At 51.5% G+C, this 25825-nt stretch overlaps 1 protein-coding gene across 1 annotated transcript in view; it reads right to left on the bottom strand.

Annotated features, from left to right (window-relative positions):
* Positions 1-225: 225 nt before the first annotated feature.
* The window catches only part of mybpha (myosin binding protein Ha), a 278659-nt gene continuing 253059 nt past the window's right edge, over positions 226-25825 (bottom strand). Inside the window, exons 10-11 of the mRNA XM_068057618.1 lie at positions 2600-2645; positions 226-462 (exon numbers count right to left, since the gene is read on the bottom strand). Coding sequence (XP_067913719.1) covers positions 2626-2645 — 20 coding nt within the window. The 3' untranslated portion in view covers positions 226-462; positions 2600-2625. The remainder of the gene's footprint in view (positions 463-2599; positions 2646-25825) is intronic.

The following is a 25825-nucleotide window of genomic DNA, read 5'->3' as shown; positions in this document are numbered from 1 at the left end:
TCTTTGACCAAACCTTTGGTCACCTCTCCTAATGTGGCTCAGTGTCAAAATTTTGTTTGATAACACTCCTGTGACGTGCCTTGGGACATCTTACTATGTTAAAGGCGCTACATAAATGCAAGTTGTTGTCTGACCTATTTCACTGTCACTGCCAAATGTGCGGTGAGTAGTTTTCTATTGAATAAACACACGTTCAGACCTGTGTATCATTTTTATTTGCACAGCCCTGTACTGAGTCTCAATGCCACTCCTCTTTATTAAAGTCACACACTATTTAAAATATTATTTCAGGGGAACAGACATACAAAGGAAGATTTTATCCATTGTGCGGCTCACAGTGGGGTTCACAGACACATAAAGCTCTCAGTAACTGTTACTAAATATCAGCTGAGTTCAACACACAGGACAGCTGGAGCCTGTCCTTCAAGTCCATGAGGCAGGGGGTCGATGACGTTAAACCATCTATGATGAACAAACAAAAACACAGGTCAGGCCTAAACATATGGAGATGAAATCTTGCAAAGAGCTAGCTGAAATGAGCACAGGTCAGGTTGCACTCACATAGCCCTCTTCTTAAAGGGACACCCACCCCGTCACAAACCCGCATGCATAAACACACACACACGTAAACACACATCTGCCAATAACTTTATTCACAATCACTATTCTTTCTTGTTCAGGGCAAGATAGCACATAACAGGTCACAGCAGGACCTGACTAGCGGAGGGAAAGCACGAGTCCATATTATCACTTCCCTTGAAGAGGTAGTACTGACCATGATCAGGAGAGGATTGGGAGACACCATAGCCATAGACAGAGCAGGGAACATCTCATGTGGCCAGTGTAGCTTCTTTGCAGATGCACAACTATTCCTGTTCCCTAATCCCCCAACCTATCCTCCCTCACAAGCTCCATATGGTCTCATCACACACAATCTCCAAGAGAGAGGCCACACGTGCTACACCCTAACCCTTCCAGCTTTATCATTTCAGGCTCCCAGGAGTACGAAGCACCCCATCCTCTGGAACAAGTTCAGGAAGAGCAACAACTGCTATCCCTTGGTCTGCTGCTGCTACTGGGGCTGCACTTTGTAGACGCACCAGAGTAGATAAGGGCACTTTATATAGTCACTAAGGGTAAGCACCAGGGTGAATAGTTTAATGTTTGTAAGTGGTGTTGATTAGGTTTTGTTTACATTGTTTTTGATGTATATTGAGAGTGCTGATGGTAATTGGATAATGATGGAATCAGTGGTCTCTTTTATTGTGATCTTCATGGGGAAAGGGTTAACAGGATTGACAGCAGATGCTGGACTGCCTGATGGATTCTCAGTTTGGAAGGTAAGACATGTGGCAAAAGTGCTGCAAAGTCTGATGGTGCAAGACGTCTCTCAAAAGCAGTCTTCAATTAGATGGCAGTCTGCATCCCTCCCAGGAGTGGACTGTCCACCTGGAACCCTCCGGTGCTCCCCCGAGCCCCCCTTCTTTTTCCTTCGCCTTCTCTTGACACTCTGGCACAATTACTGATGGTAATTACTGGTGTCTCATGATCACCAGATTGTGAAACATGCAGTGAGTCACCATGAACGGACCTCTCCTATCCCTCCTGTACCTCTCTCCTCCTCGTGCTGCTCTTCCTGGCCTCATCTCCTCCTCCAATTCCTCCCCCAGAACAAGCGGGTCCTCTAGCAAGATCTCTATGACCAACCGTTTCCTTTCTCCTGGTGACTCCTATAAGTCCCCAATGAGGCAGAGCAGCACAGCACTCACACTCCTTAGGTGAAGTCCAGAGAAAATTTGGGACATAAATTTCATTAGATTGTTGGTGGAGTCTTGGCAAAGTGTCCCAGAAAGTCTCTCAAAATATCTCAAAAGTCAGTTCACCTTCAGCAGCGAGAGAACAGTGAAAGTTGAGCCTGTTTTTAAGGAGCACTCGCAATCTTCATCAATGATTTCTTTACTCCTGTTTAGTTGGTTGCTCTTTGGAGAGGTCAGTAATTGCAGCACTCGGCAGCAAAATGTCTTGCAGCCTCCTTAATGAGTGTTAGGGGCCACTTTAATGGTCAATCATCACCTTAATCATCCTCGAAGTGACCGTGTACTATCGAGTACTTCAACTCCGTTACCATGGTGGCATCTTGCATAAAAGATGGGCTAACTAGGTGTTGCAGCTCAAGACCCCATTTTGGTCACCTTGAAGATTCTTTAGCATCTAAAATATCTGGGGAAAATCACCCCCACTATATCCTACCCATCCTTTTCCCCTCAACCACCGCCAGTAAAAAAACTGATTATCCTGTCATTTTTTTCAATTTACTATTTGTGGGGATTTTCTGTGTGCAGATTAACTGCACAGCAAGATCCCACAGTGAGCCAGTCAGTTGCCTACATAATAGTGCCTATACTTAAAATAAATCCTTTGGTTACAACGTTCTGTGTGGCACCCTGGAGATGTGATCAAGTGGGACATAAATGCCATTCATCCTGCATGAAATTGCTGGGACTGACTGCTCCTCCACCCTCATTGTAAAGATGCAGCATTGTTACACAAATTGAAGTTGCAGGAGGATTCAGTAGTTTCGAACATGCTGGAGACTCACCTGTCGAGAGGAGCTGGTTCCAATCTTCACTGGGACACAGGGACAGCTGGAGGGAGCAAAGAACAACAGAATCAGTGTGGAAAGAAAGGAGTGAGATAGAGGAATAAATGGATGGAGAAAGGAACAGAGACACACATAATCCAGGCTGACACTCCAGTGCAGTACTGAGGGAGTGCTGCTTTGTTGGAGGTGCCACCTTTCGGATGAGATGTTAAACCAAGGCCCCGTCTGCCCTCTCAGGTGGACACATGGTCACATGACATTATTTGAAGGAGAGCAGGGGAGTTACCCCCAGTGTCCTGGCTGATAGTTATCCACCAACCAATACCTAAAAACAGTTCATCTGATCATTATCACATTGCAGTTTGTGGGATCTTGCTGTGCACATTTCCCTATATTACAGCACTGGCTACACTTCAAACCGACTTCATTGGCTGTAAAACGCTTTGGGGTGTCCTGGGGGCATGAAAGGTGCAGCAGAAATCCAAGTCTTTCTTTCTCTACATAGGGAGAGAGATAGAGAGACAGAGACAGGGAGAAATGGGGAAAGTGACAGAGAGAGAGAAAGAGACAGAGAGAGAAAGATCAAGGCAATAACAAAGATAGAGATAGAGAGATCTGGAGAGAGAGAGAGAGACAGGTAGTGAGAACCAGGGAGACAGAGAGCAAGAGAAATGGAGAGATGGAGATAGAGTCTGCTCAAGAAAGCAGTCAGGGATTAACAAGCCTATTACAATTCAGCTTGACATGAGCCAGTTGCGTCAGTTCCAGATTCGTTACAAGCATCGAGAGCCGCAGTGTATCGAGATTTTAAATGAATCCTTTAGGAGGGTACAGGGTTGAGCTCAAAACTGGCGAGGGGTCAGGAATTTGAGAGCTTTTGGATGGTTCCATGCCTACCTATGTTTGCAAGGGCAGTTGGTGCAGCCCACAATCCCACCGTGCAGCTGGTGCAGGAGCCTCACCCGGTGTGGGTCCTATCACGCACAGAGCCTTGCCCTCACCCTGAGCAGCAACACTCCTCAGTTATACCTTCCATAGAGAGAGCAGGTGCTGTGTGGAGGCCTCAGCCCTGGCCTAGTGAGCAGACTCTGAGTCAGAAAGTTGTAGGGAGTTCACCCGGTGCTCAACCAACATCATTCAAACAGATTATCCAGTCATTTTTTCATTGTGTTGCTTGTGGGATCTTGCTGTGTGTAAATTGGCTGCCACATTTTCTACATTACAACACTGACAATTCGTCGAAAGTGCTTCCATTGACTGTTATGCACTTTGGAAGGTCCTGAATTTGTGAAAGGGGCTACAGAAATGCAAGACTTTCTTTGAAGGCAGGCAGTACTTCGAGGGGAAGTCATTGTATGGCCCTCACTAAATGAAGTCTGAGCTTCTCACCCCGTTCTCTACCACTTGTCAATCTCTCCTGGGGATGGCAGTGCGTGGGGTGGGGGGGGGGTGCAGTGGTGCGTTTCTTAACTGCTACCCATGGCACGCCAGGGTTTCAGAACAGAAAATCAGCCCAGGATCTCAACTTGTGATCACTGGTCAGCAATCCCTGGACTGGTGCTGCTGTGTTTGACTGTGAGACCCTCATAGCCAAATAGCCTGGCAGCACTCATTATCTAACGTAATTACATCTATACAGTGTAGACAGTGTGTGAGAATGTCATGTAGGAAAGATGGAGAGTGCAGGAGTAGAGGGTGATATCCAGATGAGAGAGGGGTGAGACAATGTGAATGCAGAACAGAGACCTGGTGGATGGATTAACACCGAGTCTCTGATAGTGGAACAGGGGAAAGGGTGACAATGAGAGTGACGGAGGGGGAGGGGTTAACAATGTGAGGGAAGGGATAACAGTCAGAGCGATGGAGGAAGGGGTGGGATTAACAGAGTGACAGAGAGTATGGGTTAACAAAGTGATTCTTGACAACACAGCCGGCCGCTGACGTCATCAGACTGTGCCAAGCTGCGCACATGGGCAAACAGGCTCCTGCTCTCTGCGCATGCGCTGCGTTCCAGATTGCCAGGACTGGTTGGCGCATGCGCATATGACGTCATCGCGTTATGCGGGGAAGTGGGGAGCGAGTGGATGGGAGAGCGGCCGAAGACCTTGGTGGCGGTGGGTGCGGGTGTGCTCACTTGCCCTACGCCTCCTGCCTGTTCCCCTCCTCCTGCCCACTCCCCCCCACCCGCTCGCTTCCCCCCCGCTCCCCACTCCCTCACGCTCCCCCCCACTCGCTTGCTCCCCTGCCTGCTCGCAAGCTAGCTAGCTACCCTCCTGCCTGCTCGCTCCCCCTGCACCCCCCCCCCCACTTGCTAGCTACCCTCGTGCCCACTCGCTTGCTCTCTCCGGTCATTGAGTGCTGCCATGCGTTTACTTTGTCTTTGTGTGATTATTGGAGCAGCGCCATCTTTAGTCCTGGCAGCTGCCTGAACGTCGCAGACTGTGACGTTTTAGTGGCACCGGCTGCATTTGCACATGTGCCCGTGCAGTGCTATCTAGTGGCTGCGTTGTCAGCAAACACAGCCATGGGTTAACAGTGAGGGAGAGGGAGGGGTAACAGTGAGTGATGGAGGGGGAGAGTGCGGAGTTAACAGTGAGATTGCCAAAGGGGGAGGGTTTAATGGTGAGAGTGATAGCGGGAAAGGTGGAGGTTGAAAGTGAGACTGTCAGAGGGAGGGGGTTTAATAGTGAGAGTGAGGAGGGGGTTAGGTTAACAAAGATATAAGAAAGGGGGAGGGATTAACAATGAGTGACAAGGAGGGGAAGGGTTTAACAATGAGCATGAGGGAGGGGAAGGGGTTAACAGCGAGAGTGAGGGAGGAGGATGTGAAGTGACAGGGGTTTACAGTGGGAGTGATGGAGAGGGAGGGGAAGTGATGGTGGAGAAAGGGTTAATAGTGAAAGTGTGGGCGGGGAGGGGTTAACAATGAAAGTGAGGGAGGGAAAAGGGTTACTAGACTGAGGGGGGGATGGGAAGTGATGGTGGGGAAGGGGTTAATAGTGAGAGTGAGGGAGGGGGATGGGAAGTGATGGTGGAGAAAGGGTTAATAGTGAGAGTGTGGGGGTGGGGAAGGGGTTAACATGAGAGTGAGGGAGAGGAAAAGATTAATCGAGTGAGGGAGGGATGGGAAATGACGGTGGTGAAGGGGTTAACAGTGAGGGTGACAAGGGGTTAACAGTGAGGGGAAGTGTGGTGAGCTGGGGTCATGTTCCAGGGCCTCAGGCCAGAGGCTGGGGCTTGAGAACCAGGGATCTTGTTTAGAGACCAGGATCTGGGCCAGAGGTGCAGAAACCCAATCTTGATGCCAAGCCCAGATACTGGAGGGTAGAAAGTTCATCTTGGTGTCAAAAAGAAGCTGCAGTTTGTGTGGCAGCAGCAGCTGGACACAAAGTGGATTGAGTCAGTTCCAGAGACCTGAGCCAATGGAGTTGCTCCACTATTTGCTGTCATTGTACTGCAGGAAGTTGGCTCATTGTGATGCCAGGCTCACAGGTGAAAGGAGAGGGGAGTGTGGGTGGTACCCCACAACCAGAGAGTACAGGCCCCAACACCAGAAGAGAGGTACCTGGCCCCAACAATAGAGGAGAGGGACAAGGCCCCAACACCAGAGGCGAGGCACCAGGCCCCAGCACCAGAGGAGAAGCACCAGGCCCCATGAACCAGAGCAGAGGGACCAGGCCCCAACACCAGAGGAGAGGGACCAGGCCCCAGCACCAGAGGAGAAGCACCAGGCCCCATGAACCAGAGGAGAGGGACCAGGCCCCAACACCAGAGGAGAGGGACCAGGCCCCAACACCAGAGGAGAGGGACTAGGCCCCAGCACCAGAGGAGAGGGACCAGGCCCCAACACCAGAGGAGAGGGACTAGGCCCCAGCACCAGAGGAGAGGAACCAGGCCCCAACACCAGAGGAGAGGGACTAGGCCCCAGCACCAGAGGCGAGGGACCAGGCCCCAACGCCAGAGGAGAGCGACCAGGCCCCAACACCAGAGGAGAGGAACCAGGCCCCAACACCAGAGGAGAGGGACCAGACTCCAGCACTAGAGGAGAGGGACCAGGCCCCAGCACTAGAGGAGAGGCACCAGGCCCCAGCACCAGAGGAGAGGGATAGATGGAAGGAAATGGCGCTTGAAATTTCTCCCAGGCCGAAGATGTGATGTCTTTAAGTAAGCAGCAGGGAGTAACTCAGTATTGGCGTGATAGCTGTGAACAGCTCACATATCAGCACACCTTACCCCCATACTATCAGCACTCTACCACTGTACTAGGCCCCTGCTCTAATGCTGACTGATAAACCTGGTAGAATAGCTCTCGAGATTTATGTCGACACTAGTGCCATGTGTGGTAGCTCGGCTCATTAAGGACATCATCAGGTGAACAAAACGGGCCAGGAAGGTCCCCATGTTGAGCAGGCCGACGTGTGCCAGAGCACCGAGGTGTGAATTAGAACATAGAACAGTACGGCCCACGATGTTGTGCCGAACCTTTAACCTACTCTAAGATCAAACTAACTACCTACCCTTCATTCTACTATCATCCATGTACCTATCCAAGAGTCGCTTAAATGCCCCTAATGTATCTGCTTCTACTACCACCGCTGGCAGCGCATTCCACGCACCCACCACTCTCTGTGTAAAGAACCTACCTCTGACATCTCCCCTAAACCTTCCTCCAATCACCTTAAAATGATGCCCCCTGGTGATAGCCCTTTCCACCCTGGGAAAAAGTCTCTGGCTATCCACTCTATCTATGCCTCTCATCATCTTGTACCCCTCTATCAAGTCACCTCTCATCCTTCTTCGCTCCAATGAGAAAAGCCCTAGCTCCCTCAGTCTTTCTTCGTAAGACATGCCCTCCAGTCCAGGCAGCATCCTGGTAAATCTCCTCTGCACCCTCTCTAAAGCTTCCACATCCTTCCTATAATGAGGCGACCAGAACTGAACACAATATTCCAAGTGTGGTCGAACCAGGGCCTTATAGAGCTGCAGCATAACCTCGCGGCTCTTAAACTCAATCCCCCTGTTAATGAAAGCCAACACACCATACGCCTTCTTAACAACCCTATCAACTTGGGTGGCAACTTTGAGCGATCTATGGACATGGACCCCAAGATCCCTCTGTTCCTCCACACTACCAAGAATCCTGTCTTTAAGCCTGTATTCCGCTTTCAAATTCGACCTTCCAAAATGAATCACTTCACACTTTTCCAGGTTGAACTCCATCTGCCACTTCTCAGCCCAGCTCTGCATCCTGTCAATGTCCCGTTGCAACCTACAACAGCCCTCCACACTATCCACAACTCCAGCAACCTTCGTGTCATCGGCAAACTTGCTAACCCAGCCTTCCACTTCCTCATCCAAGTCATTTATAAAAATCACAAAGAGCAGAGGTCCCAGAACAGATCCTTGTGGAACACCACTGGTCACCGAGCTCCAGGCTGAATACTTTCCATCTACTACCACCCTCTGTCTTCTATGGGCCAGCCAATTCTGTATCCAGACAGCCAACTTTCCCTGTATCCCATGCCTCCTTACTTTCTGAATGAGCCTACCATGGGGAACCTTATCAAACGCCTTGCTAAAATCCATATACACCACATCCACTGCTCTTCCTTCATCAACGTGTTTTGTCACATCTTCAAAGAATTCAATAAGGCTTGTGAGGCATGACCTGCCCCTCACAAAGCCATGCTGACTGTCTCTAATCAAACCATGCTTTTCCAAATAATCATAAATTCTGTCTCTCAGAATCCTCTCCATTGTCTCAATGTTCCTGTGCTGGGGTTGGGAGGGAGGGGGTGAGTGGGCAAGAATTAGTCAGGTGGATTCTGATTGGATGGAAAGTTCATGTCGGGATTGGGTTCTGGGTTGGGATCGGGCTTAGGCTTGGGAATGGGATCAAGTTTTGGATCAGAATTGAAATTAGAATAGGGATCTGGTTCGAGGTCAGACTCTGCATCCGGCTTGGGATCAGGCTGGGTTTGGGATTGAAATCGGGTTCGAGCTTGGGATCAGGCTGGGGTTTGGGATTGAAATCGGGTTCGAGCTTGGAATCAGGCTGGGGTTTGGGAATTAAATTGGGATCAGGCTCGGTGTTGAGCTCAGGTTTGGGTTTGAACTCCGAATCGAGCTCAGGATCAGATTCGGATTTGGGATTGAGATTGGGATCAGGTTTGGTATTGAGCTCAGGATCAGGCTCGGCGGTGAAACTGTCTGAGGTCTAACAGGGTGCAGGAATGAAGAGTGCCTGTTTGGGGTAAGGTCAATGAGGCTAGAGCTGTGCGACTGTAGTGGGTGGGGCTGAGGGGGGGGTGGGTAGGTCAGCATTTTCTGGGGTAGTTGGGGGGGTAGAGGAGTCGCAGTGTGGCAGAGGGAGTCCGAGGTAGGACTTTGTGGAGGGAGTACAGAGTGAATTTGAACCGGGTTTAGTGGCTTGTGCAATGCACAAAGTGAAACAGCATCCTCCAGGTTCGATAACAGCCTCTAATGGGCTGCTAATTCCTCTCAGAACATTCCTTATGGGATTTGGCCGAGGTTCTGGGCTTATTTTGGTACAGAGCTGGAATGGAACCAGCTTCCCTCGGACAGGATCCTGTTGTCTGTGGTAATAGCTCTCCACAGTAAATGATTCAGCACTGGCACAGCACCCGGATTCGAAGAGAAATGACTGGTATTTAGATCATCAGAACCTGTGCTGTTCATCAGCAATTTCCCAGCATCTGCTTCTGAAGCCAATAGGGACACTTTGATCCTGCTAACTGACAGGGTGATTTATGAAGAGCTATAAGAGCTAATAAATGCTTACTGGCTTTGTAAACTGTTCCACAGGATTTTTGTGGAAGGAAGGCCAATCTCTCCCTGTGGTGTGAAGTTAAAGGGTCTCTGCCATCTTTCAAAAGTATCTGCTAATTTGAATGTTGCCTAGTCTAGGTGGGCAGGATGTTGGGACAACTGTAATTACATCTAACAATCAATGCTGATGTGTCTGAACTATTACAATTGATCACCCCAAATCAAAACTGAATAATCCTGATTCATCCGTGCTTTTTTCCACACCACTTACTGGCCACTTGTTTAGGCTGAACCAGATGTTTGCAGCTGTGGCGTCCTAACTGACCCTGAGCAGAGTTGCTGACCCTCCCTCTGCTCCCTGACTCAGAAAGCCTATTTCCACCTCTGTACCATTGCCTGACTTCACCCCTGCCTCAGCTCATCTTCTGCTGACACCCTCATCAATCCCTTTGTTACCTCTAGACTTGGCTATTCCGCTGCACTCCTGCCTGGTCTCCCACATTCTGCCCTCCATTAGCTTGAGTTCATCCAAAACTTTGCTGCCCGTGTCTTAACTCACACCAAGTCCTGTTCACCTATCACTCCTGTACTCGCTGACCTACATTGACTCCCAGTTAAGCAATGCTCGATATTAAAATTCTCACCCTTGTTTTCAAATCCCTCCATTACCTCACCATCACCATCCCACCTCTGTAATCTCCTCCAACCCTCCAAGATGCTGCACATGTCTCATTCCGGTCTCTTGCGTATCCTGATGTCAATGGGACACAGGATGGGAGAAATGGGATAGACGGTGAGAGAGAGAAGGACAGAGTGTAGGGAGAGGGGACAGTGGGTGGGGAGAGGGGACAATGAATGGGTGGGGAGAGGGGACAGAGTGCAGGGAGAATGGACAGAGGGTGGGGAGAGGGGACAGTCTGTAGGGAGAGGGAACTGAGCGTGGGGAGAAGGGACAGAGGGTAGGGAGAGATGGGACAGAGAGTTGGGAGGGAGGGGACAGATGTTAGGGAGGGAGGGGACAGAGGGTCAAAGAACAAAGAACAGTACAGCACAGGAACAGGCCATTCGGCCCTCCAAGCCTGCGCCGATCTTGATTCCTGCCTAAACTAAAACCTTCTGCACATCCGGCGCCCATATCCCTCTATTCCCTTCCTATTCATATATTTGTCAAGATGCCTCTTAAACGTCGCTATCGTACCTGGTTCCACCACCTCCCCCGGCAACAAGTTCCAGGCACTCACCACCCTCTGTGTAAAGAACTTGCCTCGCACATCCCCTCTAAACTTTGCCCCTCTCACCTTAAACCTACGTCCCCTAGTAACTGACTCTTCCACCTTGGGAAAAAGCTTCTGACTATCCACTCTGTCCATGCCGCTCATAACTTTGTAAACCTCTATCATGTCGCCCCTCCACCTCCGTCGTTCCAGTGAAAACAATCCGAGTTTGTCCAACCTCTCCTCATAGCTAATACCCTCCAGACCAGGCAACATCCTGGTAAACCTCTTCTGTACCCTCTCCAAAGCCTCCACGTCCTTCTGGTAGTGTGGCGACCAGAATTGCACGCAATATTCCAAGCCTAACTAAAGTTCTGTACAGCTGCAGCATGACTTGCCTATTTCTATACTCTATGCCCCGACTGATGAAGGCAAGCATGCCGTATGCCTTCTTGACTACCTTATCCACCTGCGTTGCCACTTTCAGTGACCTGTGGACCTGTACGCCCAGATCACTCTGCCTGTCAATATTCCTAAGGGTTCTGCCATTTACTGTATACTTCCTACCTGCATTAGACCTTCCAAAGTGCATTACCTCACATTTGTCTGGATTAAACTCCATCTGCCATTTCTCCGCCCAAGTCACCAACCGATCTATATCCTGCTGTATCCTCTGACAATCCTCATCACTGTCCGCAACTCCACCAACCTTTGTGTCATCCGCAAACTTACTAATCAGACCAGCTGCATTTTCCTCCAAATCATTTATATATACTACAAACAGCAAAGGTCCCAGCACTGATCCCTGCGGAACACCACTAGTCACATCCCTCCATTCAGAAAAGCACCCATCCACTGCTACCCTCTGTCTTCTATGACCGAGCCAGTTCTGTATCCATCTTGCCAGCTCACCTCTGATCCCGTGTGACTTCACCTTTTGTATCAGTCTGCCATGAGGGACCTTGTCAAAGGCTTTACTGAAGTCCATATAGATAACATCCACTGCCCTTCCTTCATCAATCATCTTCGTCACTTCCTCAAAAAACTCAATTAAACTAGTGAGACACGACCTCCCCTTCACAAAACCATGCTGCCTCTCGCTAATAAGTTTGTTTGTTTCCAAATGGGAGTAAATCCTATCCCGAAGAATCCTCTCTATAATTTCCCTACCACTGATGTAATTTCCTGGATTATCCTTGCCACCCTTCTTAAACAAAGGAACAACATTGGCTATTCTCCAATCCTCTGGGACCTCACCTGTAGCCAATGAGGATGCAAAGATTTCTGTCAAGGTCGGGAGGGAGGGGACAGATGTTAGGGAGGGAGGGGATAGAGAGTAGGGAGAGAGGGGGCAGAGGGTAGGGAGAGAGTGGACAGATGTTAGGGAGGGAGGGGACAGATGTCAGGGAGAGAGGGGACAGATGTTAGGGAGGGAGGGGACAGATGTTAGGGAGAGAGGGGGCAGAGGGTAGGGAGGGAGGGGACAGATGTTAGGGAGGGAGGGGACAGATGTTCGGGAGAGAGGGGACAGACGTTAGGGAGGGAGGGGACAGATGTTCGGGAGAGAGGGGACAGATATTCGGGAGAGAGGGGACAGAGGGTAGGGAGGGAGAGGAATTAATGCCTCTCCTCACCACCACTTACTGGACTAATTTAAATCTGTGTAATACTATAAACCTTACCACTTAAAAAAAAGTAGACTCACCAGCTTATTACTTCTCTTCTGCTTGCATCTCTAATTTAATAAGGTGGACACTTAAGGGTTATTAAAAATATTTTTACGCTTTTCTAATTTTCAGCTACTTTAACACACACATCCTAACAGCAGTGTACTAACCTAGCTCTTTACAGACACTCCCTAGCAGCAGTTACCCACTCACCAATCAACTGACGGCTTTCCTGTCATCCCACTGTTTTTCCAAGGTCAGTCTGCGCGTGCCGACTCCTGCAGATAAATGAAGCTCCTCTGCTGCTGCCTTTCCCAACTGTTTCCAGATGAGTGAAGGCCCCGAGCCTGGGCCTCGCTTAATCTTCTCCTCAGTAATTTCCCTGCAGGTCCACTACTCTGCCGCTGCCTCTCCCAACTGTCTCCAGGTGCAGCAAGCAATTAGGAAGGCAAATGGTATGTTAGCCTTTATCGCAAGGGGATTTGAGTACAGGAGTAAAGAAGTCTTGCTGCAATTATATAGAGCCTAGGTGAGACCACACCTGGCGTATTGTGTTCTCCTATTCTAAGGAAGGATAGACTTGCCATAGAGGGAGTACGATGGAGGTTCACCAGACTGATCTCTGGGATGGCGGGATTGTTCTACAAGGAGAGATTGCAGAAACTGGGCCTGTAGTCTCTAAGGTTTTGAAGAGTGAGAGGTGATCTCATTGAAACTTACAAAATTCTCCCAGGGCGTGACAGGGTGGATGTAGATAAGATGTTTCCCCTGGTTGGTGAGTCTAGAACCAGGGGACATGTCTCAGAATAAGGGATAGGCCATTTAAAGACTGAGATGAGGAGGAATTTCTTTACTCAGGGTGATGAATCTTTGGAATTCTCTACCCCAGAGGGCTGTGGAAGCTCAATCATTGAGCATGTTCAAGACAGAAATTGATAGATATCTGGATACTCATGACATCAAGGGATTAGATTAGAGATACAGCACTGAAACAGGCCCTTCGGCCCACCAAGTCTGTGCCGAACATCAACCACCCATTTATACTAATCCTACACTAATCCCATATACCTACCAAACATCCCCACCTGTCTCTACATTTCCCTACCACCTACCTATACTAGTGACAATTTATAATGGCCAATTTACCTATCAACCTGCAAGTCTTTTGGCTTGTGGGAGGAAACCGGAGCACCCGGAGAAAACCCACGCAGACACAGGGAGAACTTGCAAACTCCACACAGGCAGTACCCGGAATCGAACTCGGGTCCCTGGAGCTGTGAGGCTGCGGTGCTAACCACTGCGCCACTATGCCGCCCTATATCCCTATATGGGGATAGTGCGGGAAAGTGGCGTTGAAGTAGATGATCAGCCACAATCTAATTGAATGGCGGAACAAGACGCGACGGGCTGAATGGCCTACTCCTGCTCCTATGTTCCTACGTTTGATAGGGAGAGAGGGGACAGAGGTCAGGGAGAGGGCGGCGAGGGTAGGGAGAGAGGGGACAGAGGTCAGGGAGAGGGCGGCGAGGGTAGGGAGAGAGAGGGCAGAAAGTGGGGAAAGCAGGGTGAGAGATTGTGGGGAGAGAGGGGACAGAGGTCAGGGAGAGATGGTAGGGCGGAGGAAAAGGGGGTGGGGAGAACGGGGGGAGAGAGTATGGGGAGAGAGGGACTGAGGATGATGAGATGAGGTACAGCGTGCGGAGAGGTAGTGTATTCCATCGCTAAAGTCTGTGCCTGTGGTTCGGAGTTGCAATAAATAAATTGGATTGAAGGCTGAAACTTTGGTTTAGGAGCAACAAGAAGTAAAGATCAAGGGACTGAGAGATTCCTGGGCAAGACTATGAAAAGTGGGCAATAGGAGAGGTGAGTTGTAGAATAAGAGCTGCAGGACAGGTGAGCAGGAGGACAACAGTAATGTTGATAGAATAAGGGCAAGATTGTGATGGAGAATATGGTGGGAAAATAGAGAAATTGCCGATCAACACAGCAAGCTTCCTTTTGTAAGAGAAACGAGCAGTGCCTCCCCAGGTAGGGCAGCAGGACTCCTGACTTGGATGGATTCGGACTTCAGACAGTTAATCAAGTTGAGGGGCAGTTTGGAAGTTAGGGGCAGGCAGAAAAGGTATGAAAATGGATGTGTGGGAATAAACATGGCGATGGAAGAGCAATGAACAGAAACTAGATTAGAAGCAGCTGAACTTTGAGCCATTCAACGACTTGTGATGTCCAACAGGGCAAAACGATTAGCAGTGGAATGAGAATCACAAACACCAAACTGGTATTGATAATGCCAATGAGGATTAGCAGAGATGTATCGAATACCCGCTGCAGATACAATATCCACTGATATTACCTGATTTACACTTTCTCCACAGTGAAAATTAACCCAGAATCCTTACCAACATGAACGGATGAACTGTAAGCCCTGAGGGATCCCAGTACTGTCACAACTGCAGCATCCAGCCCACCCCCCCCGACCCCATCACCCTACCCCCTGACCCCATCACCCCTCACCTCCCCCTGACCCCATCACCCTCACCTCTCCTTGACCCCATCACCCCCCGACCCCATCACCCCTCACCTCCCCCTGACCCCATCACCCCTCACCTCCCCCCGACCGCATCACCCCTCACCTCCCCCGACCCCATCACCCCTCACCCTTACTGGCCACATCACCCCTCACCTCCCCTGACCCCATCACCCCTCACCTCCCCCGACCCCATCACCCTTCACCTTCCCTGAACCCATCACTCCACACTCTTACCGACCCCATCACCCCTCACCTCCCCGTGACCCCATCACCCCTCCCGATACCATCACCCCACTCCCCCTGTCCCATCACCCCTCACCTCCCCCTGACCCCATCAACGCTCACCTCCCCCGACCCCATCACCCCTCACCCTTACTGGCCACATCACCCCTCACCTCCCCTGACCCCATCACCCCTCACCTCCCCCGACCCCATCACCCTTCACCTTCCCTGAACCCATCACTCCACACTCTTACCGACCCCATCAACCCTCACCTCCCCCTGACCCCATCACCCCATCCGATACCATCACCCCACTCCCCCTGTCCCATCACCCCTCACCTCCCCCTGACCCCATCAACCCTCACCTCCCCTGACCCCATCACCCCTCACCCTTACTGGCCACATCACCCCTCACCTCCCCTGACCCCATCACCCCTCACCTCCCCCTGACCCCATCACCCCTCACCTTACCGGCCCCATCACCCCTCACCTCCCCTGACCCCATCACCCCTCACCTCCCCCGACCCCATCACCCTTCACCTTCCCTGAACCCATCACCCCGCACTCTTACTGACCCCATCACCTCTCACCACCCCCTGACCCCATCACCCCTCACCTCCCCCTGACCCCATCAACCCTCACCTCCCCCTGACCCCATCACCCCTCCCGATACCATCACCCCACTCCCCCTGTCCCATCACCCCTCACCTCCCCCTGACCCCATCACCCCTCACCTCCCCCGACCCCATCACCCCTCACCCTTACTGGCCACATCACCCCTCACCTCCCCTGACCCCATCACCCCTCACCTCCCCCGACCCCATCACCCTTCACCTTCCCTGAACCCATCACCTCGCACTCTTACCGACCTCATCACTCCTCACCTGCCCGTGACCCCATCACCCCTCACCTCCCCCCGACCGCATCACCCCTCACCCTTACCGGCCCCATCACCAATCACCTCCCCTGACCCCATCACACCTCACCTCCCCCGACCCCATCAACCTTCAACTCCCCCTGACCCCATCACTCCTCACCTCCCCTCGACCCCAGCACACTGCACCTCCCCCTGACCCCATCATCCCTCACCCTTACCGACCCCATCACCCCTCACCCCTTACCCCCCGACCATTTCACCCTGTAACAATGAGACCATACCACACTGCACCACACCCGCCCCGAGACCCAATCACACTGTACCCCTCCCAGAGACCCTATCACACTGTATCCCCCGAAACCCTATCATACTGATACCCCCGAGACCCTATCATACTGTACCCTCCCAAGACCCTATCACACTATACCCCCTGAGACCCTATCAGACTGAAAACCCCCCGAGACCCTATCATACTGTACCCCCCGAGACCCTATCACAGTGTAAGCAACCAAGACCCTATCACGCTGTAACCCCCTGAGACCCTATCACACTGTAACCCCCCAAGACCCTATCACGCTGTAACCCCCTGAGACCCTATCACACTGTAAACCCCCCCGAGACCCTCTCACACTGTAACACCCCAAGACCCTATCACACTGTAAACCCCAAGACCCTATCACACTGTAACCCCCCCGAGACCCTATCACACTGTAACCCCCCCCCCCCCCCGAGACCCTATCACACTGCAACCGCCCTCGCCCCAAGACCCTATCACACTGGAACCCCCCAAGACCCTATCACACTGGAACGCCCCAAGACCCTATCACACTGTAACGCCCCAAGACCCTATCACACTGTAACCCCCCCAAGACCCTATCACTCTGTAACCCCCAAGACCCAATCACACTGTAACCCCCCAAAACCCGATCACACTGTAACGCCCCAAGACACTATCATACTGTAACCCCCAAAGACCCGATCACACTGTGACGCCCCAAGACCCTATCATACTGTAAACCCCAAGACCCTATCACACTGTAACCCCCCAAGACCCTATCACACTGTAACGCCCCAAGACCCTTACACACTGAAACGCCCCAAGGCCCTATCACACTGTAACCCCCAAAGACCCGATCACACTGTAACCCCCCAAGACCCTATCACACTGTAACGCCCTAAGACCCTTTCACACTGCAACGCCCCAAGGCCCTATCACACTGTAACCCCCCAAGACCCTATCACACTGTAACCCACCAAGACCCTATCACATTGGAATCCCCAAGACCCGATCACACTGTGACGCCCCAAGATCCTATCACACTCTCACCCTCAAGATCCAATCACACTCTCACCCCCAAGATCCCATCACACTCTCACCCCCAAGATCCAATCACACTCTCACCCCCAAGATCCTATCACACTCTCACCCCCAAGACACTATCACACTCTCACCCCCAAGATCCTATCACACTCTCACCCCCAAGACACTATCACACTCTCACCCCCAAGATCCTATCACACTCTCACCCTCAAGATCCTATCACACTCTCACCCCCAAGACCCTATCACACTCTCACCCCCAAGATCCTATCACACTCTCACCCCCAAGATCCTATCACACTCTCACCCCCAAGACCCTATCACACTCTCACCCCCAAGATCCTATCACACTCTCACCCTCAAGACACTATCACACTCTCACCCCCAAGATCCTATCACACTCTCACCCCCAAGACACTATCACACTCTCACCCCCAAGACCCTATCACACTCTCACCACCAAGATCCTATCACACTCTCACCCCCAAGACACTATCACACTCTCACCCCCAAGATCCTATCACACTCTCACCCCCCAAGATCCTATCACACTCTCACCCTCAAGATCCTATCACACTCTCACCCCCAAGACCCTATCACACTCTCACCCCCAAGATCCTATCACACTCTCACCCTCAAGACACTATCACACTCTCACCCCCAAGATCCTATCACACTCTCACCCCCAAGATCCTATCACACTCTCACCCCCAAGATCCTATCACACTCTCACCCCCAAGATCCTATCACACTCTCACCACCAAGATCCCATCACACTCTCACCCCCAAGACACTATCACACTCTCACCCCCCAAGATCCTATCACACTCTCACCCCCAAGACCCTATCACACTCTCACCCCCAAGATCCTATCACACTCTCACCCTCAAGATCCTATCACACTCTCACCCCCAAGACCCTATCACACTCTCACCCCCAAGATCCTATCACACTCTCACCCTCAAGACACTATCACACTCTCACCCCCCAAGATCCTATCACACTCTCACCCTCAAGATCCTATCACACTCTCACCCCCAAGACCCTATCACACTCTCACCCCCAAGATCCTATCACACTCTCACCCTCAAGACACTATCACACTCTCACCCCCAAGACACTATCACACTCTCACCCCCCAAGATCCTATCACACTCTCACCCTCAAGATCCTATCACACTCTCACCCCCAAGACCCTATCACACTCTCACCCCCAAGATCCTATCACACTCTCACCCTCAAGACACTATCACACTCTCACCCCCAAGATCCTATCACACTCTCACCCCCAAGATCCTATCACACTCTCACCCCCAAGACACTATCACACTCTCACCCCCAAGATCCTATCACACTCTCACCCCCAAGATCCTATCACACTCTCACCCCCAAGACACTATCACACTCTCACCCCCAAGATCCTATCACACTCTCACCCCCAAGATCCTATCACACTCTCACCCTCAAGATCCTATCACACTCTCACCCCCAAGACCCTATCACACTCTCACCCTCAAGATCCCATCACACTCTCACCCCCAAGATCCCATCACACTCTCACCCCCAAGATCCTATCACACTCTCACCCTCAAGATCCTATCACACTCTCACCCCCAAGACACTATCACACTCTCACCCCCAAGATCCTATCACACTCTCACCCCCAAGATCCCATCACACTCTCACCCCCAAGATCCCATCACACTCTCACCCCCAAGATCCTATCACACTCTCACCCTCAAGATCCTATCACACTCTCACCCCCAAGACACTATCACACTCTCACCCCCAAGATCCTATCACACTCTCACCCCCAAGATCCCATCACACTCTCACCCCCAAGATCCCATCACACTCTCACCCCCAAGATCCTATCACACTCTCACCCTCAAGATCCTATCACACTCTCACCCCCAAGACACTATCACACTCTCACCCCCAAGATCCCATCACACTCTCACCCCCAAGATCCCATCACACTCTCACCCCCAAGATCCTATCACACTCTCACCCCCAAGATCCAATCACACTCTCACCCCCAAGATCCTATCACACTCTCACCCTCAAGATCCTATCACACTCTCACCCCCAAGACACTATCACACTCTCACCCCCAAGGTCCTATCACACTCTCACCCCCAAGATCCTATCACACTCTCACCCCCAAGATCCTATCACACTCTCACCCCCAAGACCCTATCACACTCTCACCCTCAAGACACTATCACACTCTCACCCCCAAGATCCTATCACACTCTCACCCCCAAGATCCTATCACACTCTCACCCTCAAGACACTATCACACTCTCACCCCCAAGGTCCTATCACACTCTCACCCCCAAGATCCTATCACACTCTCACCCCCAAGATCCTATCACACTCTCACCCCCAAGATCCTATCACACTCTCACCCCCAAGACCCTATCACACTCTCACCCCCAAGATCCTATCACACTCTCACCCCCAAGATCCTATCACACTCTCACCCCCAAGACCCTATCACACTCTCACCCCCAAGACACTATCACACTCTCACCCCCAAGATCCCATCACACTCTCACCCCCAAGATCCTATCACACTCTCACCCTCAAGACACTATCACACTCTCACCCCCAAGGTCCTATCACACTCTCACCCCCAAGGTCCTATCACACTCTCACCCCCAAGATCCTATCACACTCTCACCCCCAAGACACTATCACACTCTCACCCCCAAGATCCTATCACACTCTCACCCCCAAGATCCTATCACACTCTCACCCCCAAGACCCTATCACACTCTCACCCCCAAGATCCTATCACACTCTCACCCCCAAGATCCTATCACACTCTCACCCCCAAGACCCTATCACACTCTCACCCCCAAGACACTATCACACTCTCACCCCCAAGATCCCATCACACTCTCACCCCCAAGATCCCATCACACTCTCACCCCCAAGATCCCATCACACTCTCACCCCCAAGACACTATCACACTCTCACCCCCAAGATCCTATCACACTCTCACCCCCAAGACCCTATCACACTCTCACCCCCAAGATCCTATCACACTCTCACCCTCAAGACACTATCACACTCTCACCCCCAAGATCCTATCACACTCTCACCCCCAAGACACTATCACACTCTCACCCCCAAGATCCTATCACACTCTCACCCTCAAGACACTATCACACTCTCACCCCCAAGACCCTATCACACTCTCACCCCCAAGATCCTATCACACTCTCACCCCCAAGACACTATCACACTCTCACCCCCAAGATCCTATCACACTCTCACCCCCAAGACACTATCACACTCTCACCCCCAAGACACTATCACACTCTCACCCCCAAGATCCCATCACACTCTAACCCCCAAGACACTATCACACTCTCACCCCCAAGATCCCATCACACTCTAACCCCCAAGATCCTATCACACTCTCACCCCCAAGATCCTATCACACTCTCACCCCCAAGACACTATCACACTCTCACCCCCAAGACACTATCACACTCTCACCCCCATGGTCCTATCACACTCTCACCCCCAAGACACTATCACACTCTCACCCCCAAGACACTATCACACTCTCACCCCCAAGATCCAATCACACTCTCACCCCCAAGATCCTATCACACTCTCACCCCCAAGATCCTATCACACTCTCACCCCCAAGATCCTATCACACTCTCACCCCCAAGATCCTATCACACTCTCACCCCCAAGATCCTATCACACTCTCACCCCCAAGATCCTATCACACTCTCACCCCCAAGACACTATCACACTCTCACCCCCAAGACACTATCACACTCTCACCCCCAAGATCCCATCACACTCTCACCCCCCAAGACACTATCACACTCTCACCCCCAAGACACTATCACACTCTCACCCCCAAGATCCTATCACACTCTCACCCCCAAGACACTATCACACTCTCACCCCCAAGACACTATCACACTCTCACCCCCAAGATCCCATCACACTCTCACCCCCAAGATCCTATCACACTCTCACCCCCAAGACCCTATCACACTCTCACCCCCAAGACACTATCACACTCTCACCCCCAAGATCCCATCACACTCTCACCCCCAAGACACTATCACACTCTCACCCCCAAGATCCCATCACACTCTCACCCCCAAGATCCAATCACACTCTCACCCCCAAGACACTATCACACTCTCACCCCCAAGACACTATCACACTCTCACCCCCATGGTCCTATCACACTCTCACCCCCAAGACACTATCACACTCTCACCCCCAAGATCCCATCACACTCTAACCCCCAAGATCCTATCACACTCTCACCCCCAAGATCCTATCACACTCTCACCCCCAAGATCCTATCACACTCTCACCCCCAAGACACTATCACACTCTCACCCCCAAGATCCCATCACACTCTCACCCCCAAGATCCAATCACACTCTCACCCCCAAGACACTATCACACTCTCACCCCCAAGATCCTATCACACTCTCACCCCCAAGACACTATCACACTCTCACCCCCAAGACACTATCACACTCTCACCCCCAAGATCCTATCACACTCTCACCCCCAAGATCCCATCACACTCTAACCCCCAAGATCCTATCACACTCTCACCCCCAAGATCCTATCACACTCTCACCCCCAAGACACTATCACACTCTCACCCCCAAGATCCCATCACACTCTAACCCCCAAGATCCTATCACACTCTCACCCCCAAGATCCTATCACACTCTCACCCCCAAGATCCCATCACACTCTAACCCCCAAGATCCTATCACACTCTCACCCCCAAGATCCCATCACACTCTAACCCCCAAGATCCTATCACACTCTCACCCCCAAGATCCTATCACACTCTCACCCCCAAGATCCCATCACACTCTAACCCCCAAGATCCTATCACACTCTCACCCCCAAGATCCCATCACACTCTCACCCCCAAGATCCAATCACACTCTCACCCCCAAGATCCTATCACACTCTCACCCCCAAGACCCTATCACACTCTCACCCCCAAGATCCTATCACACTCTCACCCTCAAGACACTATCACACTCTCACCCCCAAGATCCTATCACACTCTCACCCCCAAGACACTATCACACTCTCACCCCCAAGATCCTATCACACTCTCACCCCCAAGACACTATCACACTCTCACCCCCAAGATCCTATCACACTCTCACCCTCAAGACACTATCACACTCTCACCCCCAAGATCCTATCACACTCTCACCCCCAAGACACTATCACACTCTCACCCCCAAGATCCTATCACACTCTCACCCTCAAGATCCTATCACACTCTCACCCCCAAGACCCTATCACACTCTCACCCCCAAGATCCTATCACACTCTCACCCCCAAGACACTATCACACTCTCACCCCCAAGATCCTATCACACTCTCACCCCCAAGACACTATCACACTCTCACCCCCAAGATCCCATCACACTCTAACCCCCAAGATCCTATCACACTCTCACCCCCAAGACACTATCACACTCTCACCCCCAAGATCCCATCACACTCTAACCCCCAAGATCCTATCACACTCTCACCCCCAAGATCCTATCACACTCTCACCCCCAAGATCCTATCACACTCTCACCCCCAAGACACTATCACACTCTCACCCCCAAGACACTATCACACTCTCACCCCCAAGATCCTATCACACTCTCACCCCCAAGACACTATCACACTCTCACCCCCAAGATCCTATCACACTCTCACCCCCAAGACACTATCACACTCTCACCCCCAAGATCCTATCACACTCTCACCCCCAAGACACTATCACACTCTCACCCCCAAGACACTATCACACTCTCACCCCCAAGATCCCATCACACTCTCACCCCCAAGATCCTATCACACTCTCACCCCCAAGATCCTATCACACTCTCACCCCCAAGACACTATCACACTCTCACCCCCAAGATCCCATCACACTCTAACCCCCAAGATCCTATCACACTCTCACCCCCAAGATCCTATCACACTCTCACCCCCAAGATCCTATCACACTCTCACCCCCAAGACACTATCACACTCTCACCCCCAAGACACTATCACACTCTCACCCCCAAGATCCAATCACACTCTCACCCCCAAGATCCTATCACACTCTCACCCCCAAGACACTATCACACTCTCACCCCCATGGTCCTATCACACTCTCACCCCCAAGACACTATCACACTCTCACCCCCAAGACACTATCACACTCTCACCCCCAAGATCCTATCACACTCTCACCCCCAAGATCCAATCACACTCTCACCCCCAAGATCCAATCACACTCTCACCCCCAAGATCCTATCACACTCTCACCCCCAAGACACTATCACACTCTCACCCCCATGGTCCTATCACACTCTCACCCCCAAGACACTATCACACTCTCACCCCCAAGATCCCATCACACTCTCACCCCCAAGATCCCATCACACTCTAACCCCCAAGATCCAATCACACTCTCACCCCCAAGATCCTATCACACTCTCACCCCCAAGATCCAATCACACTCTCACCCCCAAGATCCTATCACACTCTCACCCCCAAGACACTATCACACTCTCACCCCCATGGTCCTATCACACTCTCACCCCCAAGACACTATCACACTCTCACCCCCAAGATCCCATCACACTCTCACCCCCAAGATCCCATCACACTCTAACCCCCAAGATCCTATCACACTCTCACCCCCAAGATCCTATCACACTCTCACCCCCAAGATCCTATCACACTCTCACCCCCAAGACACTATCACACTCTCACCCCCAAGACACTATCACACTCTCACCCCCAAGATCCCATCACACTCTCACCCCCAAGATCCTATCACACTCTCACCCTCAAGACACTATCACACTCTCACCCCCAAGATCCCATCACACTCTAACCCCCAAGATCCTATCACACTCTCACCCCCAAGATCCTATCACACTCTCACCCCCAAGACACTATCACACTCTCACCCCCAAGATCCCATCACACTCTAACCCCCAAGATCCTATCACACTCTCACCCCCAAGATCCTATCACACTCTCACCCCCAAGATCCCATCACACTCTAACCCCCAAGATCCTATCACACTCTCACCCCCAAGATCCCATCACACTCTAACCCCCAAGATCCTATCACACTCTCACCCCCAAGATCCTATCACACTCTCACCCCCAAGATCCCATCACACTCTAACCCCCAAGATCCTATCACACTCTCACCCCCAAGATCCCATCACACTCTCACCCCCAAGATCCAATCACACTCTCACCCCCAAGATCCTATCACACTCTCACCCCCAAGACCCTATCACACTCTCACCCTCAAGATCCCATCACACTCTCACCCCCAAGATCCCATCACACTCTCACCCCCAAGATCCTATCACACTCTCACCCTCAAGACACTATCACACTCTCACCCCCAAGATCCTATCACACTCTCACCCCCAAGACCCTATCACACTCTCACCCCCAAGATCCTATCACACTCTCACCCTCAAGACACTATCACACTCTCACCCCCAAGATCCTATCACACTCTCACCCCCAAGACACTATCACACTCTCACCCCCAAGATCCTATCACACTCTCACCCTCAAGATCCTATCACACTCTCACCCCCAAGACCCTATCACACTCTCACCCCCAAGATCCTATCACACTCTCACCCCCAAGACACTATCACACTCTCACCCCCAAGACACTATCACACTCTCACCCCCAAGATCCCATCACACTCTAACCCCCAAGATCCTATCACACTCTCACCCCCAAGATCCTATCACACTCTCACCCCCAAGATCCCATCACACTCTAACCCCCAAGATCCTATCACACTCTCACCCCCAAGATCCCATCACACTCTAACCCCCAAGATCCTATCACACTCTCACCCCCAAGATCCTATCACACTCTAACCCCCAAGATCCTATCACACTCTCACCCCCAAGATCCTATCACACTCTCACCCCCAAGATCCCATCACACTCTAACCCCCAAGATCCTATCACACTCTCACCCCCAAGATCCTATCACACTCTCACCCCCAAGATCCTATCACACTCTCACCCCCAAGACACTATCACACTCTCACCCCCAAGACACTATCACACTCTCACCCCCAAGATCCTATCACACTCTCACCCCCAAGACACTATCACACTCTCACCCCCAAGATCCTATCACACTCTCACCCCCAAGACACTATCACACTCTCACCCCCAAGATCCTATCACACTCTCACCCCCAAGACACTATCACACTCTCACCCCCAAGACACTATCACACTCTCACCCCCAAGATCCCATCACACTCTAACCCCCAAGATCCTATCACACTCTCACCCCCAAGACACTATCACACTCTCACCCCCAAGATCCCATCACACTCTAACCCCCAAGATCCTATCACACTCTCACCCCCAAGACACTATCACACTCTCACCCCCAAGACACTATCACACTCTCACCCCCAAGATCCAATCACACTCTCACCCCCAAGATCCTATCACACTCTCACCCCCAAGACACTATCACACTCTCACCCCCATGGTCCTATCACACTCTCACCCCCAAGACACTATCAC

This window comes from Heterodontus francisci, chromosome 25, assembly GCF_036365525.1.
Source record: "Heterodontus francisci isolate sHetFra1 chromosome 25, sHetFra1.hap1, whole genome shotgun sequence".
NCBI classification, from domain to species: Eukaryota; Metazoa; Chordata; class Chondrichthyes; order Heterodontiformes; family Heterodontidae; genus Heterodontus; species Heterodontus francisci.
Note: the sequence above shows the minus strand (reverse complement) of the source record. Positions and strands in the feature narration are given on the sequence as shown.